This window comes from Salmo trutta, chromosome 1 (genome assembly GCF_901001165.1).
Source record: "Salmo trutta chromosome 1, fSalTru1.1, whole genome shotgun sequence".
Taxonomy (NCBI): domain Eukaryota; kingdom Metazoa; phylum Chordata; class Actinopteri; order Salmoniformes; family Salmonidae; genus Salmo; species Salmo trutta.
In genome coordinates, this window is record NC_042957.1 from 8675003 (window position 1) to 8693162 (window position 18160).

The window sequence follows — 18160 nt, forward strand, 5'->3', positions numbered from 1 at the left end:
CGATTACCTATTGGTTCAAAAGGTTTTAGGATCGATTACCTATTGGTTCAAAAGGTTTTCGGATCGATTACCTATTGGTTCAAAAGGTTTTAGGATCGATTACCTATTGGTTCAAAAGGTTTTAGGATCGATTACCTATTGGTTCAAAAGGTTTTAGGATCGATTACCTATTGGTTCAAAAGGTTTTAGGATCGATTACCTATTGGTTCAAAAGGTTTTAGGATCGATTACCTATTGGTTCAAAAGGTTTTAGGATCGATTACCTATTGGTTCAAAAGTGCACATATGCCTAGGCTTACAGTACGTACGTATATTACAAGACGTTTAAAGCTGCAATATGTTACTTTTAAGGTGACCCAACCAAATTCACATTAAAATGTGAGTTAAGATCTGTCAAGTCCAAGAAGCAGCAGATTTCTATGCTTCCGTTCTTAATAAGTTTAGTTTTTTTGCATCTTCTCCATTTTCGGTTTTGTACACCAGCTTTGAACAGCTGAAAATACAATATTTTTCGTTATTGAAAATATATTTCACAGCGGTTTAGAAATTAGGCGATGTCAAACAATTCAAATTTTTGTGATCAGGAAATGGCAGAGCGATTTCTGCATATCGCACCTTTTAATGTATTTAAAGGTAATGTTTGTCTCGTTCACTAGCCTTGTGTGTGTCTCTCGTCTCGATATAGCCGACATACTGTATACAGTGTATTCTGAAAGTATTCAGACCCGTTTACTTTTTCCACATTGTTTTACGTTACACCCTATTCTAAAATGTATGAAATAGTTTTTCCCCCTCATCAATCTACACACAATACCCCATAATGACAAAGCAAAAACATGTTTTTTTTTTTGCACATTTACAATTAAAAAAAAAAATATATATATATATCACATTTACATAAGTATTCAGACCTTTTACTCAGTACTTTGTTGAAGCACCTTGACAGCAAATACAGCCTCAAGTATTCTTGGGTATGACGCTACAAGCTTGGCACAGCTGTATTTGGGGAGTTTCTCCCATTATTCTCTGCAGATCCTCTCAAGCTCTGTGAGGTTGGATGGGGAGCGTCGCTGCACAGCTATTTTCAGGTCTCTGCAAAAATGTTCGATCGGGTTTAAGCTCTGGCTGGGCCACGCAAGGACATTAAGAGACTTGTCCCGAAGCCACTCCTGCATTGTATTGGCTGTGTGCTTAGGGGTCGTTGTCCTGTTGGAAGGTGAACCTTCACCCCCAGTCTGAGGTCTGGAGCAGGTTTCATCAAGGATCTCTCTGTACTTTGCTCTGTTCATCTTTCCCTCGATCCTGCCTAATTTCCCAGTCCCTGCCGATGGAAAAACATCTCCACAGCATGATGCTGCCACCACCATTCTTTACCGTAGGGATGGTGCCAGGCTTCTTCCCGACGTGAAATTTGGGATTCAGGCCAAAGAGTTCAATCTTGGTTTCATCAGACCAGAGAATCTTGTTTCTCGTGGTCTGAGAGTCTTTAGGTGCCTTTTGGCAAAATCCAAGTGGGCCATCATGCCTTTTACTGAGGAATGGCTTCCGTCTGGCCACTCTACCATAAAGGCATGATTGGTAGAGTGCTGCAGAGATGGTTGTCCTTCTGGAAGGTTCTCCCATTTCCACAGAGTAACTCTAGAGCTCTGTCAGAGTGAATATAGGGTTCTTAGTCATCTCCCTGACCAAGGCCCTTCTCTCCTGATTGCTCAGTTTGGCCATGCAGCCAGCTCTAGGAAGAGTCTTGGTGGTTACAAACTTATTCCATTTAAGAATGATGGAGGCCACTGTGTTCTTGGGGACCTTCAATGCTACAGAAATGGTTTTGTACCCTTCCCCAAATCGGTGCCTCGAAACAATCCTGTCTCGGAGCTCTATGGACAATTCCTTTGACCTCATGGCTTGGTTTTTGCTCTGACATGCACTGTCAACTGTGGGACCTTTATATAGACAGGTGTGCGCTTTTCCAAATCATGTCCAATCAAGTTGTAGAAACATCCCAAGGATGATCAATGGAAACAGGATGTACTTGAGCTCAATTTCAAGTCTCATAGCAAAGGGTCTGAAAACTTATGTAAGTAAGGCATTTCTAATTTTTACTTTAATAAATTTGAAAACATTTCTAAAAACCTGTTTTGGCTTTGTCATTATCGGGTATTGTGTGTAGATAACTTATTTTTATTATACTTTTATTTAACTAGGCAAGTCAGTTAAGAACAAATTCTTATTCACAATGATGGCCTAGGAACAGTGGGTTAACTGCCTTGTTCTGGGGCAGAACGACAGATTTTTACCTTGTCAGCTCAAGGACTCGATCCAGCAACCTTTCAGTTACTGGCACAATGCTCTAACCACTAGGCTACCTGCCGCCCCATTAATGAGGATTTTATTTTTTTAATCCAGTTTAGAATAAGGCTGTAACGTAACAAAATGTGGAAAAAGTCAAGCGGTCTGAATACCTTCCTAATACACTGTAGCTGACGTTTAGACTGGTTCCTCCCCCTCTCCCTCTAGAGCCTTTCTCCCCCTCTCCCTCTAGAGCCTTTCTCCCCCTCTCCCTCTAGAGCCTTTCTCCCCCTCTCCCTCTAGAGCCTTTCTCCCCCTCTCCCTCTAGAGCCTTTCTCCCCCTCTCCCTCTAGAGCCTTTCTCCCCCTCTCCATCTAGAGCCTTTCTCCCCCTCTCCCTCTAGAGCCTTTCTCCCCCTCTCCCTCTAGAGCCTTTCTCCCCCTCTCCCTCTAGAGCCTTTCTCCCCCTCTCCCTCTAGAGCCTTTCTCCCCCTCTCCCTCTAGAGCCTTTCTCCCCCTCTCCCTCTAGAGCCTTTCTCCCCCTCTCCCTCTAGAGCCTTTCTCCCCCTCTCCCTCTAGAGCCTTCCTCCCCCTCTCCCTCTAGAGCCTTTCTCCCCCTCTCCCTCTAGAGCCTTTCTCCCCCTCTCCCTCTAGAGCCTTTCTCCCCCTCTCCCTCTAGAGCCTTTCTCCCCCTCTCCCTCTAGAGCCTTTCTCCCCCTCTCCCAAAACCTGAAAGGTAACAGGTGAACTCCTGGTGAACTGGAAGAGCCTCCATCTCCCCATTTACCCTCCTGACAAACTCCATGTCATAGGAAGGTCACCCAGAGAGAAGACGGCAACGCTGTCACTGTCTGCTTCTCAAATGGCTCCCTATTCCCTATGAGTCCTGGCCAAACGTAGTGCACTACACACGGTGCCATTTGGGATGCTGTCACTCTGTCTCAGAGCTCCTCTCCATCTCATCTCTCTTCTAAGCCTTGGGGGCGACATCACATCATGGCTCTGTACTGTGGCTGGCTGTCTTACAGCTCTGGCATGAATTAAACATGGATAAACACATTCTCCACCCTTCAGTTCAGACGTACGGCTCGGTGCATTGTGAGTGGGAGAGACATCAGCGTGTTGTTGTGAGAGGGTGGGTTGAGGAGAGACTACAGCGTGTTGTTGTGAGTGGGTGGGCTGAGGAGAGACATCAGCGTGTTGTTGTGAGAGGGTGGGTTGAGGAGAGACTACAGCGTGTTGTTGTGAGTGGGTGGGTTGAGGAGAGACTACAGCGTGTTGTTGTGAGTGGGTGGGTTGAGGAGAGACATCAGCGTGTTGTTGTGAGAGGGTGGGCTGAGGAGAGACTACAGCGTGTTGTTGTGAGAGGGTGGGTTGAGGAGTGACTACAGCGTGTTGTTGTGAGAGGGTGGGCTGAGGAGAGACATCAGCGTGTTGTTGTGAGTGGGTGGGTTGAGGAGAGACATCAAAAATACAATTTTGTCCTTGTGGGTGCTTACGAATTCAATAATGAAAATAAAAAACTCTTTTAAATCACTAAGGCGTACTGTGTGTGTGTGTGTGTGTGTGTGTGTGTGTGTGTGTGTGTGTGTGTGAGACCATCACCTGAGTTAAAAGCTTGCTGTTGTCATCTTCCAATATCCTCATCTTGGTCTCCAGCTGTCTGATGTAGTTAGAGGAGGAGGAGTCTAAAAAACACAGAAAGCAAAGAGAAGAGGAAGATGAGAGAAAAGGATGAAGAGGAGGAAGAGGAGGATGAGAGAAGAGGGGGATGAGAGGAAAGGATGAAGAGGAGGAAGAGGAGGATGAGAGAAGAGGAGGATGAGAGAAGAGGGGGATGAGAGAAGAAGGGGATGAGAGAAGAGGGGGATGAGAGAAGAGGGGGATGAGAGGAAAGGATGAAGAGGAGTAGAGATTATCTTTAGTTTCTTCAATTGCTTGGTTGTTAATTTTCTAAACAAATGACAGTTGAATAATTGTATTATGTTACTCATCCTGCATAACACATCCACTATAATACAGGACCACCTGACTAAATTAGGTTTCTACTTTTACTTGAATCATCAGTTTAGCGACAGCAACAGTGAGGACAATGTGTGTGTGTGTGTGTGTGTGTGTGTAGTATTCTGTAGTTTGACAAAAAAGAGATGAAAGTATCAGAGGCAGAATGCTTTGACACCGTCTCAGAATCACAGTCAGTCAGTCACCAGGGTTCTCATGCTCCAATTACATTCTGTTATTATACACTACAAGTAAGCATGTCACAATAAGGTGACCTGTTGTATTCGGCGCATGTGACAAAATACAATTTGATTTGATTTTGACATGACCAAAATTATGTGGACACCTGCTCGTCGAATATCTCATTCCAAAATCATGGGTATTAATATGGAGTTGGTCCCCCCTTTGCTGCTATAACAGCCTCCACTCTTCTGGGAAGGCTTCCCACTAGATGTTGGAACATTGCTGCTGGGAATTGCTTCCATTCAGCCACAAGAGCATTAGTGAGGTCGGTCACTGATGTTGGGCGATTAGGCCTGGCTCACAGTCGGTGATCCAATTCATCCCAAAGGTGTTCGATGGGGTTGAGGTCAGAGCTCTGTGCAGGCCAGTCATGGTCATCCACACCGATCAACAAACAATTTAAGTAGGGACCTCGCTTTGTGCACGTGAGTATTGTCATGCTGAAACAGGAAAGGGCCTTCCCCAAAATGTTGCCACAAAGTTGGAAGCAGAGAATCATCTAGAATGTCATTGTATGCTGTAGCGTTAAGATTTCCCTTCACTGGCACTAAGGGGCCCGAACCATGAAAAACAGCCCCGACCATTATTCCTCCTCCACCAAACTTTACAGTTGGCACTAAGCATTCGGGCAGGTGGCGTTCTTCTGGCATCCACCAAACCCATATTCTCCGGATTGTCAGATGGTGAAGTGTGATTCATGACTCTAGAGAACGAGTTTCCACTGCTCCAGAGTCCAATGGCGGCGAGCTTTAAACCACTCCAGCCGACTCTTGGCTGCTCGGCCCATTTCATGAAGCTCCTGACTGACAGTGCTAATGCTGATATTGCTTCCAGAGGGCAGTTTGGAACTTGGTAGTGGTGTTACACGCCAAGCGCTTCAGCACTGGGCAGTCCCGTTTTGTGAGTTTGTGTGGCCTACAACTTCGCGGCTGAGCCGTTGTTGCTCCTAGACGTTTCCACTTCACAATAACAGTACTTACAGTTTACCGGGGCAGCTCTAGCAGGGCAGACATTTGAACTGACTTGTTGGAAAGGTGGCATCCTATGACGGTGCCACGTTGAAAGTCACTGAGCTCTTCAGTGAGACCCTTCTATTGTCAATGTTTGTCTATGGAGATTGCATGGCTGTGTGCTCGATTTTATACACAGGTCAGAAACGGGTGTGGCTGAAATAACCAAATCTCTAATTTGAAGGGGTGTCCACATACTTTTGTATATATAGTGTACATGCTGGTGGAAAAAAGATTTGGGAAGAGAATACCCCAGAACTACTGTTAGGAGAGAGCAAACAAAGCAATGAGACATTGTCTGAATCTCTCACACACACACACACACACACACACACACACACACACACACACACACACACACACACACACACACACACACACACACACACACACACACACACACGCGCTCCCCATTAGCCTACATGCTGGGATCAGTCATCTAATCTCATTCATTAGTTGCTGACTCAAAAAGTCCAACCAACTCCCATCACACAACCAGCAGGCTGTTCCAAACCCCAACAGCAGGTAGAGCTTTTCTTAAATTAATTAAACATTAATGTCAGATACACCATTACCTTTCATCAGTATTAACCTAACTACTGTAATACCAAGGCAGGCTGTGCTAACGGTTTAGAGCCTTGACTTTTCATCAGTATTAACCTAACTACTGTAATACCAAGGCAGGCTGTGCTAACGGTTTAGAGCCTTGACTTTTCATCAGTATTAACCTAACTACTGTAATACCAAGGCAGGCTGTGCTAACGGTTTAGAGCCTTGACTTTTCATCAGTATTAACCTAACTACTGTAATACCAAGGCAGGCTGTGCTAACGGTTTAGAGCCTTGACTTTTCAGACATGGCAATGAGTTGCTTAGTGTTGGTTGGTGGATGAAGATGTCAAGCTGGTTTAATCCTCTTTCTGTCCCTTGTGACCTGGCTTCTAATATGGATTCCTCTGCTGGTCTAACGTACAGCTGCAGGCTGCCGGCTCAGCCATAACGACCAGGACGGGACAACCAACCAGGACCCAAAGACATGGACCCAGAGATATGGACCCAAAGACAGAGACATGGACCCAGAGACATGAACCCAGAGACATGGACCCAGAGACATGGACCCAGAGACAGACACATGGACCCAGAGACAGAGACATGGACCCAGAGACAGACACATGGACCCAGAGACAGACACATGGACCCAGAGACAGAGACATGGACCCAGAGACAGACACATGGACCCAGAGACAGACACATGGACCCAGAGACAGACACATGGACCCAGAGACATGGACATGGACCCAGAGACATGGACCCAGAGACAGAGACAGACACATGGACCCAGAGACAGACACATGGACCCAGAGACAGAGACATGGACCCAGAGACATGGGTGACAGAGTGAACTCAGCTGATTACACACCAGGACCAGCACCAGGATACTCTGCCAGGACCTGGTTCAGGAGACAATGGGCCACACTGACACAGTACAGTGCCATCAGATTCCCATGGTTCAGTTGGATGGACTAGGATAAAAGAGTCTATAGTGATAAATGGCTGACCAGGAGCTAACCAAGACCATTGAGGAATCTATTCACAGCTATCAGAAAGGACCAGACCAACAATACTATGGCAGAGGTAATAGACAGCTAAAGCTCTGCCAAGGGCTCAATACATCCCACAGATAGAATATTGTTAGCATTCTGAAGTCTCTCTCTCTCAGAGTAGCATGTAACACTCAGAGTAGCATGTACAGACCACATGCACAACCCCTCTACCACTCTGCTCTCCTAGGGGACAGGGGCAGGCTAATTTGAACTCCCTCTCTCCTCCCTCCATCCCTCCCTCCCTCTCCTCCATCCCTCACTCCTTCTCTTCCATCCATCCCTCCCTCTCCTCCATCCCTCACTCCTTCTCTTCCATCCCTCCCTCTCCTCCATCCCTCCCTCCCTCTCCTCTATCCCTCACTCCCTCTCCTCCATCCCTCCCTCCCTCTCCCCCTCCCTCCCTCTCCTACCTTGACCTCTATCCATCCCTCCCTTCCAACCTCAACCTCCATCCCTGCCTCCCTCTCGACCTCCATCCCTCCCTCTTTCCCCTCCCTCCATCTCCTACCTCGACCTCCATCCCTCCGTCTCCTACCTCGACCTCCATCCCTCCCTCCATCTCCTACCTCAACCTCCATCCCTGCCTCCCTCTCGACCTCCATCCCTCCCTCCCTCTCGACCTCCATCCCTCCCTCTTTCCCCTCCCTCCATCTCCTACCTCAACCTCCATCCCTGCCTCCCTCTCGACCTCCATCCCTCCCTCCCTCTCGACCTCCATCCCTCCCTCTTTCCCCTCCCTCCATCTCCTACCTCAACCTCCATCCCTGCCTCCCTCTCGACCTCCATCCCTCCCTCCCTCTCGACCTCCATCCCTCCCTCTTTCCCCTCCCTCCATCTCCTACCTCAACCTCCATCCCTGCCTCCCTCTCGACCTCCATCCCTCCCTCCCTCTCGACCTCCATCCCTCCCTCTTTCCCCTCCCTCCATCTCCTACCTCAACCTCCATCCCTGCCTCCCTCTCGACCTCCATCCCTCCCTCCCTCTCGACCTCCATCCCTCCCTCTTTCCCCTCCCTCCGTCTCCTACCTCAAACTCCCTCACTCCCTCCCCCTCCCTCTCCTCCCTCTCCTCCATCCCTCCCATCCCTCTCCTACCTCCATCCTTTCGTCTCCACTCCCTGCAGGGGTGGGGAAAACAATCACAGACAGATGGCATAGCAAAAGCCCAAATAAAGAATGAAACAAATACTCTTGCCTGGCCTTTCAACTCTATAACTACTACCTGTACTCAGAACTAGCATCTAGGAGGTCTCAGGTGATTACTAATGCATACAGCTTCAGGTGGATCTCAGTCTACATACATAATATTGTCAGACTAAACACAAAAAAGCCTCCCCTGAGATGGATAGAAATTGACAGACAGAGAGAGAGAGAGAGAGAGAGAGAGAGAGAGAGAGAGAGAGAGAGAGAGATGGAGGGTAAAGGAGACAGAGAGAGAGTGTAAAGGATAGAGAGAGAGAGAGATGGCGGCTGAACGAGAGAGAGATGGACGGCAAAGGAGAGAGAGACAGAGAGAGGGAGGGTGAAGGAGAGAGACAGAGAGAGACAGAGAGAGGGAGGGTGAAGGAGAGAGACAGAGAGAGGGATAGAGATGGAGGATGAAGGAGAGAGACAGAGAGGGATAGAGATGGAGGGTGAAGGAGAGAGAGACAGAGAGAGGGATAGAGATGGAGGGTGAAAGCTAAAGAGAGAGAGGGATAGAGATGGAGGGTGAAGGAGAGAGACAGAGAGGGATAGAGATGGAGGGTGAAGGAGAGAGACAGAGAGAGGGATAGAGATGGAGGGTGAAGGAGAGAGACAGAGATGGATAGAGATGGAGGGTGAAGGAGAGAGACAGAGAGAGGGATAGAGATGGAGGGTGAAGGAGAGAGACAGAGAGGGATAGAGATGGAGGGTGAAGGAGAGAGACAGAGAGAGGGATAGAGATGGAGGGTGAAGGAGAGAGACAGAGATGGATAGAGATGGAGGGTGAAGGAGAGAGACAGAGAGAGGGATAGAGATGGAGGGTGAAGGAGAGAGACAGAGAGAGGGATAGAGATGGAGGGTGAAGGAGAGAGACAGAGATGGATAGAGATGGAGGGTGAAGGAGAGAGACAGAGAGATGGATAGAGATGGAGGGTGAAGGAGAGAGACAGAGAGAGGGATAGAGATGGAGGGTGAAGGAGAGAGACAGAGAGAGGGATAGAGATGGAGGGTGAAGGAGAGAGACAGAGAGAGGGATAGAGATGGAGGGTGAAGGAGAGAGACAGAGAGAGGGATAGAGATGGAGGGTGAAGGAGAGAGACAGAGAGGGATAGAGATGGAGGGTGAAGGAGAGAGACAGAGATGGATAGAGATGGAGGGTGAAGGAGAGAGAGAGATGGATAGAGATGGAGGGTGAAGGAGAGAGACAGAGATGGATAGAGATGGAGGGTGAAGGAGAGAGACAGAGAGAGGGATAGAGATGGAGGGTGAAGGAGAGAGACAGAGAGGGATAGAGATGGAGGGTGAAGGAGAGAGACAGAGAGAGGGATAGAGATGGAGGGTGAAGGAGAGACAGAGAGATGGATAGAGATGGAGGGTGAAGGAGAGAGACAGAGAGGGATAGAGATGGAGGGTGAAGGAGAGAGAGACAGAGATGGATAGAGATGGAGGGTGAAGGAGAGAGAGAGAGATGGATAGAGATGGAGGGTGAAGGAGAGAGACAGAGAGAGGGATAGAGATGGAAGGTGAAGGAGAGAGACAGAGAGAGGGATAGAGATGGAGGGTGAAGGAGAGAGACAGAGAGGGATAGAGATGGAGGGTGAAGGAGAGACAGAGAGATGGATAGAGATGGAGGGTGAAGGAGAGAGACAGAGAGGGATAGAGATGGAGGGTGAAGGAGAGAGAGACAGAGAGAGGGATAGAGATGGAGGGTGAAGGAGAGAGAGACAGAGATGGATAGAAATGGAGGGTGAAGGAGAGAGACAGAGAGATGGATAGAGATGGAGGGTGAAGGAGAGAGACAGAGAGATGGATAGAGATGGAGGGTGAAGGAGAGAGACAGAGAGATGGATAGAGATGGAGGGTGAAGGAGAAAGACAGAGAGAGGGATAGAGATGGAGGGTGAAGGAGAGAGAGACAGAGAGAGGGATAGAGATGGAGGGTGAAGGAGAGAGAGACAGAGAGGGATAGAGATGGAGGGTGAAGGAGAGAGACAGAGATGGATAGAGATGGAGGGTGAAGGAGAGAGAGAGAGATGGATAGAGATGGAGGGTGAAGGAGAGAGACAGAGAGATGGATAGAGATGGAGGGTGAAGGAGGAGAGAGACAGAGAGGGATAGAGATGGAGGGTGAAGGAGAGAGACAGAGAGGGATAGAGATGGAGGGTGAAGGAGAGAGACAGAGATGGATAGAGATGGAGGGTGAAGGAGAGAGAGAGAGATGGATAGAGATGGAGGGTGAAGGAGAGAGACAGAGATGGATAGAGATGGAGGGTGAAGGAGAGAGACAGAGAGAGGGATAGAGATGGAGGGTGCAGGAGAGAGACAGAGAGGGATAGAGATGGAGGGTGAAGGAGAGAGACAGAGAGGGATAGAGATGGAGGGTGAAGGAGAGAGACAGAGAGATGGATAGAGATGGAGGGTGAAGGAGAGAGACAGAGAGGGATAGAGATGGAGGGTGAAGGAGAGAGAGACAGAGAGAGGGATAGAGATGGAGGGTGAAAGCTAAAGAGAGAGAGGGATAGAGATGGAGGGTGAAGGAGAGAGACAGAGAGATGGATAGAGATGGAGGGTGAAGGAGAGAGACAGAGAGGGATAGAGATGGAGGGTGAAAGCTAAAGAGAGAGAGGGATAGAGATGGAGGGTGAAGGAGAGAGACAGAGAGGGATAGAGATGGAGGGTGAAAGCTAAAGAGAGAGACAGAGAGGGATAGAGATGGAGGGTGAAAGCTAAAGAGAGAGACAGAGAGGGATAGAGATGGAGGGTGAAGGAGAGAGACAGAGAGGGATAGAGATGGAGGGTGAAGGAGAGAGAGACAGAGAGGGATAGAGATGGAGGGTGAAAGCTAAAGAGAGAGAGGGGGCAGAGAGAATAACCCTAACAGCAGGGAAACCGTCCTCTTACCAAATCCTGTAAGTCCTGCATGCTATTTGTTCTCCTATGTACGTTTGTGGAGTGAAGGGAGATAAAGTGTGGCTGTGTTTGTGTGTGTGTGTGGCAGCATGACGCAGATGGACACATCCGTGAGTCCGTCTTTCTCTCATGTGTCGCTTCCCATCGCATCACCATGACACACTTCCCCGGCCACTCCCTCCATCTCTCTATAATTCCAACCCTCTCCCCCTCCTATCTTCCATCGATCCTCTCCGCTACCTCTTTCCCCTTCCCCATCTCTTCTCTCTCTCCCCCTCCACCCCTTTCTCTCTCCCCCTCCACCCTTCCCCATCTCTTCTCTCTCCCCCTCCACCCCTCTCTCTCTCCCCCTCCACCCTTCCCCATCTCTTCTCTCTCTCCCCCTCCACCCCTTTCTCTCTCCCCCTCCACCCTTCCCCATCTCTTCTCTCTCTCCCCCTCCACCCCTCTCTCTCTCCCCCTCCACCCTTCCCCAACTCTCTCCTCCTCCACCCGACTCTCTCCCCCCCACCCCTCTCTCTCTCCCCCTCCACCCCTCTCTCCCCCCTCCACCCCTCTCTCCCCCCTCCACCCCTCTCTCTCCCTCTGTGTGTGTGTGTGTGTGTGTGTGTGTGTGTGTGTGTGTGTGTGTGTGTGTCCAAGGGGGGCGGTTGGGACAATTACTGCAAGAAGTGTAATAAAGGGGAGAAACTACACGGATCATAAATCCCAAATGACACTCTATTATGGCACCCAGCTCATAGGCCTCTGATCAAAAGTAATGCACTACGTCAGGAATAGGGTGCCAATAGGGTGCCAGACCGAGTCTCTGAAGAAGAGCTACATTCCACGCAATCTGACCTCACTGAATACAGAAATACTGATCCCGTTCAAGTTAGACAATGAGTTCTTGGTTAGACGGACAGAGACTCTGGATGGACAAAGGAGAGATAATACTGGGACATCACAGTGGGAAAAAGTCTGTCATGGATGTCAAGGACAACCTCAAGCAAACTGTTTCACTGCTGGAAGAAAAACGTAGATTAGCATGTCAAGTTTGAAAATGTCAGGGATAGGAGAGAGAAATAGAGACAGTCAGTGTGTAACAGAGGTGGAAGGAAGGACTGTTGTCAATCTGTACACTCTATTGACATCTCCAAGGTGAGCGGCATGGGTTTGGTTCCAAGACACTTCTAAAAGACTGACTGACTGTCATCCTTGCCTGCTCTCTGTAGGAGAGTGACATAGACTGTTGACTAGGATGGATATGAGTACTCCAACGGACGTCAAATCTCTGTCTTTAACCAGAGATACTGTAAAACTATTTGGTGGAATGTGCTTTGTGGCAGCCTGAACGGACAAGTGCTATTTTGTCTAGAAGATAATAATAAATTCCCTTTCCCCTCAGTGTCTCATTCACTCAATTGCACTCCAACCACTCCCTCCACACACAAGCTCCCGTTAGGCCTACAGAAATAAATGTCTACAAAAACACATCTAACTGAAGGTACACAAGCTCCCGTTAGGCCTACAGAAATAAATGTCTACAAAAACACATCTAACTGAAGGTACACAAGCTCCCGTTAGGCCTACAGAAATAAATGTCTACAAAAACACATCTAACTGAAGGTACACAAGCTCCCGTTAGGCCTACAGAAATAAATGTCTACAAAAACACATCTAACTGAAGGTACACAAGCTCCCGTTAGGCCTACAGAAATAAATGTCTACAAAAACACATCTAACTGAAGGTACACAAGCTCCCGTTAGGCCTACAGAAATAAATGTCTATAAAAACACATCTAACTGAAGGTACACAAGCTACATTCCTTTCCAAATGACTACAGTTTTATGAGAAATTCAAAATCGCCTGGTTAAAGTCGGAAAATATGTTCAAACAACGAGCTGCAGTTCTGGAATAATTGCGTCCGGTCTGTTTTCCACTTCAGATACTTTGGAAACTATTAGTGTCATTTCGAATGTGTCAGATTTAACCCTCGTAAACATAGACCGGTTCCACACTGAAAATATGCAAAAACATTAGTTGGATAAAGACTCATTAAGCATAGGCCTACTAGCCAAACAGATGTGGCTGTAATTCATCACCAAGCAGTATTCCATGTGGAATTGTTAATCAATTTAGAACATTCCAAAGAACAGGCAGAATAAACTAAATGGAACGTCTGTATATCAAAAAGAAGACAGATTTGCCAAATTGAGTCCCATTTGAAATGATCCCTCTCAAATGTTCCAGACTTGACATGGGCATCACTTCGCACTGGCAAAAACTTTTCATTTGAAAACAATATTCTGTTCTATTGTATTCTGTTATATTACATCATATAACCAGTTGATATTACAGATTGTGTTCCATGATATAATATAACCAGTTGATATTACAGATTGTGTTCCATGATATAATATAACCAGTTGATATTACAGATTGTGTTCCATGATATAATATAACCAGTTGATAGTACAGATTGTGTTCCATGATATAATATAACCAGTTGATAGTACAGATTGTGTTCCATGATATAATATAACCAGTTGATATTACAGATTGTGTTCCATGATATAATATAACCAGTTGATATTACAGATTGTGTTCCATGATATAATATAACCAGTTGATAGTACAGATTGTGTTCCATGATATAATATAACCAGTTGATAGTACAGATTGTGTTCCATGATATAATATAACCAGTTGATAGTACAGATTGTGTTCCATGATATAATATAACCAGTTGATAGTACAGATTGTGTTCCATGATATAATATAACCAGTTGATAGTACAGATTGTGCTCCATGATATAATATAACCAGTTGATATTACAGATTGTGTTCCATGATATAACCAGTTGATATTACAGATTGTGTTCCATGATATAATATAACCAGTTGATAGTACAGATTGTGTTCCATGATATAACCAGTTGATATTACAGATTGTGTTCCATGATATCATATAACCAGTTGATATTACAGATTGTGTTCCATGATATAATATAACCAGTTGATATTACAGATTGTGTTCCTTGATATAATATAACCAGTTGATATTACAGTTTCAATAAATTAATCTTAAATGTCACTTGCTTTTTTATTGACTGAATATACAGTATATCGATCACTTTAGCAATTAGGATTTGGTATCTGTGATGGTTATGATAAATTAGGATTTGTTAAACAGCCCCAGGCCATTATTCCTCCTCCACCAAACTTTACAGTTGTCACATTGGGGCAGGTAGTGTTCTCCTGGCATCCACCAAACCCAGATTCCTCCATCGGACAGCCAGATGGTGAAGCATGATTCATCACTCCAGAGAACGTGTTTCCACTGCTCCAGAGTCCAATCGCGGCGAGCTTTACACCACTCCAGCCGACTCTTGGCATGGCGCATGGTGATCTTAGGCTTGTGTGTGGCTGCTCGACCATGGAAACCCATTTATTTCATGAACCTCCCGACGAACAGTTATTGTGCTGACCTTGCTTCCAGAGGCTGTTTGGAACTCGGTAGTGAGTGTTGCAACCGAGGACATACGACTTTTACGCGCTACATGATTCAGCACTCGGCGGTCTGGTTTTGTGAGCTTGTGTGGCCTACCACTTCACGGCTGAGCCGTTGTTGCTCCTAGACGTTTCCACTTCACAATAACAGCACTTACATTTGACCGGGGCAGCTATAGCAGGGCAGACATTTGACAAATTCACTTGTTGGAAAGGTGGCATCCTATGACGGTGCCGCATTGAAAGTCACTGAGCTTTTCAGTAAGGCCATTCTACTGCCAATGTTTGTCTATGGAGATTGCATGGCTGTGTGCTCGATTTTATACACCTGTAAGCAACGGGTGTGGCTGAAATAGCCAAATCCACTAATTTGAAGGGGTGTCCACATACCTTTGTATATATAGTGTATCTAGCTAGACTACACACACAATTAAGAGTGATGTCACTTCATTTAAAGTGATCCTAATGCCGTCTTCAACCGAATACTCTGTCTGACAATGACACCACTTTCGTATCCTCTGCACATGCCCAGTGGGTCAAAAGAGAGATTATTCCTTCCTGGATTTCAGCGTTTCAATAAACTGGTCCCAGATCTGTCATTCCACTCAATCCAAATCATTCCAGAGTGGAATGTTAGCACAAACAGGATGGTGCCCAGGCTAGTGTTTCAACACACTCGGTCAGTCTTACACATTTACCAGGTTAGGCTGTTCTAGTATTTCCCTCTCTGTAGGCTAATCATTGACTGGATGAGTCTGGTACTGGGATTGACCCCGAGAGACCTTGGACCTACTCTGCTATGTGCACAGTGACAGGCAGAGATAGAGATGTCAGTGTGTTTGAGTTGTGGTCTACTAGCTAAATCTCCGGTGGACTAAACGCACTCTGTGTTGTTGACTCTGCACTCCTAAAAGGGTTCATCGGCTGTCACCACAGGAGAACCCTTTAAAGAACCCCTTTTGGTTCCACGTAGAACACTTTTTGTTCCATGTAGAACTATTTTCCACAGAGGGTTCTACATGGAACCCAAAAGGGTTCTACCTGAAACCAAAACGGGTTCTCCTATCGGGACAGTCAAATAACCCTTTTGGAACCCTTTTTTTAAGAGTGTGTAGCCTACAATCCCCTATGAAAACAGTGAGAAGGAAGTGTTTCAAGTGTATAGACCATAGAGCTCAGTCCCTGAGGAGGTGTTCCAGGTGTATAGAGCTCAGTCCCTGAGGAGGTGTTCCAGGTGTATAGAGCTCAGTCCCTGAGGTGTTCCAGGTGCATAGAGCTCAGTCCCTGAGGAGGTGTTCCAGGGGTATAGAGCTCAGTCCCCGAGGAGGTGTTCCAGGTGTATAGAGCTCAGTCCCTGAGGAGGTGTTCCAGGTGTATAGAGCTCAGTCCCTGAGGAGGTGTTCCAGGTATATAGAGCTCAGTCCCTGAGGAGGTGTTCCAGGTGTATAGAGCTCAGTCCCTGAGGAGGTGTTCCAGGTGTATAGAGCTCAGTCCCTGAGGAGGTGTTCCAGGTGTTTAGAGCTCAGTCCCTGAGGAGGTGTTCCAGGTGTATAGAGCTCAGTCCCTGAGGAGGTGTTCCAGGTGTATAGAGCTCAGTCCCTGAGGAGGTGTTCCAGGTGTATAGAGCTCAGTCCCTGAGGGGGTGTTCCAGGTGTATAGAGCTCAGTCCCTGAGGAGGTGTTCCAGGTGTATAGAGCTCAGTCCGTGAGGAGGGTGTTTTCCGGTTGTATAGAGCTCAGTCCCTGAGGAGGTGTTCCAGGTGTATAGAGCTCAGTCCCTAAGGAGGTGTTCCAGGTGTATAGAGCTCAGTCCCTGAGGAGGTGTTCCAGGTGTATAGAGCTCAGTCCCTGAGGAGGTGTTCCAGGTGCATAGAGCTCAGTCCCTGAGGAGGTGTTCCAGGGGTATAGAGCTCAGTCCCCGAGGAGGTGTTCCAGGTGTATAGAGCTCAGTCCCTGAGGAGGTGTTCCAGGGGTATAGAGCTCAGTCCCCGAGGAGGTGTTCCAGGTGTATAGAGCTCAGTCCCTGAGGAGGTGTTCCAGGTGTATAGAGCTCAGTCCCTGAGGAGGTATTCCAGGTGTGTAGAGCTCAGTCCCTGAGAAGGTGTTCCAGGTGTATGGAGCTCAGTCCCTGAGGAGGTGTTCCAGGTGTATAGAGCTCAGTCCCTGAGGAGGTGTTCCAGGTGTATAGAGCTCAGTCCCCGAGGAGGTGTTCCAGGGGTATAGAGCTCAGTCCCTGAGGAGGTGTTCCAGGGGTATAGAGCTCAGTCCCTGAGTGGGTGTTCCAGGTGTATAGAGCTCAGTCCCTGAGGAGGTGTTCCAGGTGTGTAGAGCTCAGTCCCTGAGGAGGTGTTCCAGGTGTATAGAGCTCAGTCCCTGAGGAGGTGTTCCAGGTGTGTGGAGCTCAGTCCCTGAGGAGGTGTTCTAGGTGTATAGAGATGTCCCTGAGGGGGTGTTCCAGGTGTATAGAGCTCAGTCCCTGAGGTGTTCCAGGTGTGTTGAGCTCAGTCCCTGAGGAGGTGTTCCAGGTGTATAGAGCTCAGTCCCTGAGGAGGTGTTCCAGGTGCATAGAGCTCAGTCCCTGAGGAAGTGTTCCAGTTGCATAGAGTTCAGTCCCTGAGGGGGTGTTCCATGTGTATAGAGCTCAGTCCCTGAGGAGGTGTTCCAGGTGTTTAGAGCTCAGTCCCTGAGGAGGTGTTCCAGGTGTATAGAGCTCAGTCCCTGAGGAGGTGTTCCAGGTGTATAGAGCTCAGTCCCTGAGGAGGTGTTCCAGGTGTATAGAGCTCAGTCCCTGAGGAGGTGTTCCATGTGTATAGAGCTCAGCCCCTGAGGAGGTGTTCCAGGTGTATAGAGCTCAGTCCCTGAGGAGGTGTTCCAGGTGTATAGTGCTCAGTCCCCGAGGGGGTGTTCCATGTGTATAGAGCTCAGTCCCTGAGGAGGTGTTCTAGGTGTATAGAGCTCAGTCCCTGAGGAGGTGTTCCAGGGGTATAGAGCTCAGTCCCCGAGGAGGTGTTCCAGGTGTATAGAGCTCAGTCCCTGAGGAGGTGTTCCAGGTGTGTAGAGCTCAGTCCCTGAGGAGGTGTTCCAGGTGTATAGAGCTCAGTCCCTGAGGAGGTGTTCCAGGTGTGTTGAGCTCAGTCCCTGAGGAGGTGTTCCAGGTGTAAAGAGCTCAGTCCCTGAGGAGGTGTTCCAGGGGTATAGAGCTCAGTCCCCGAGGAGGTGTTCCAGGTGTATAGAGCTCAGTCCCTGAGGAGGTGTTCCAGGTGTGTAGAGCTCAGTCCCTGAGGAGGTGTTCCAGGTGTATAGAGCTCAGTCCCTGAGGAGGTGTTCCAGGTGTGTGGAGCTCAGTCCCTGAGGAGGTGTTCTAGGTGTATAGAGATGTCCCTGAGGGGGTGTTCCAGGTGTATAGAGCTCAGTCCCTGAGGTGTTCCAGGTG

General features: G+C 47.8%; 1 protein-coding gene across 7 annotated transcripts in view; it reads right to left on the reverse strand.

Moving 5' to 3' along the window:
* LOC115157240 (coiled-coil domain-containing protein 85C-B) overlaps positions 1-18160 on the reverse strand; it is a 108323-nt gene that overhangs the window by 28442 nt on the left and 61721 nt on the right. For all 7 annotated transcript variants that reach the window (XR_003868439.1, XR_003868425.1, XM_029705451.1 and 4 more), the window contains one exon: positions 3891-3973. Coding sequence is in view for 5 of the 7 variants with exons in the window: in XM_029705451.1 (XP_029561311.1) it covers positions 3891-3973 (83 nt within the window). In the remaining 2 variants the exon portion in view is untranslated. The remainder of the gene's footprint in view (positions 1-3890; positions 3974-18160) is intronic.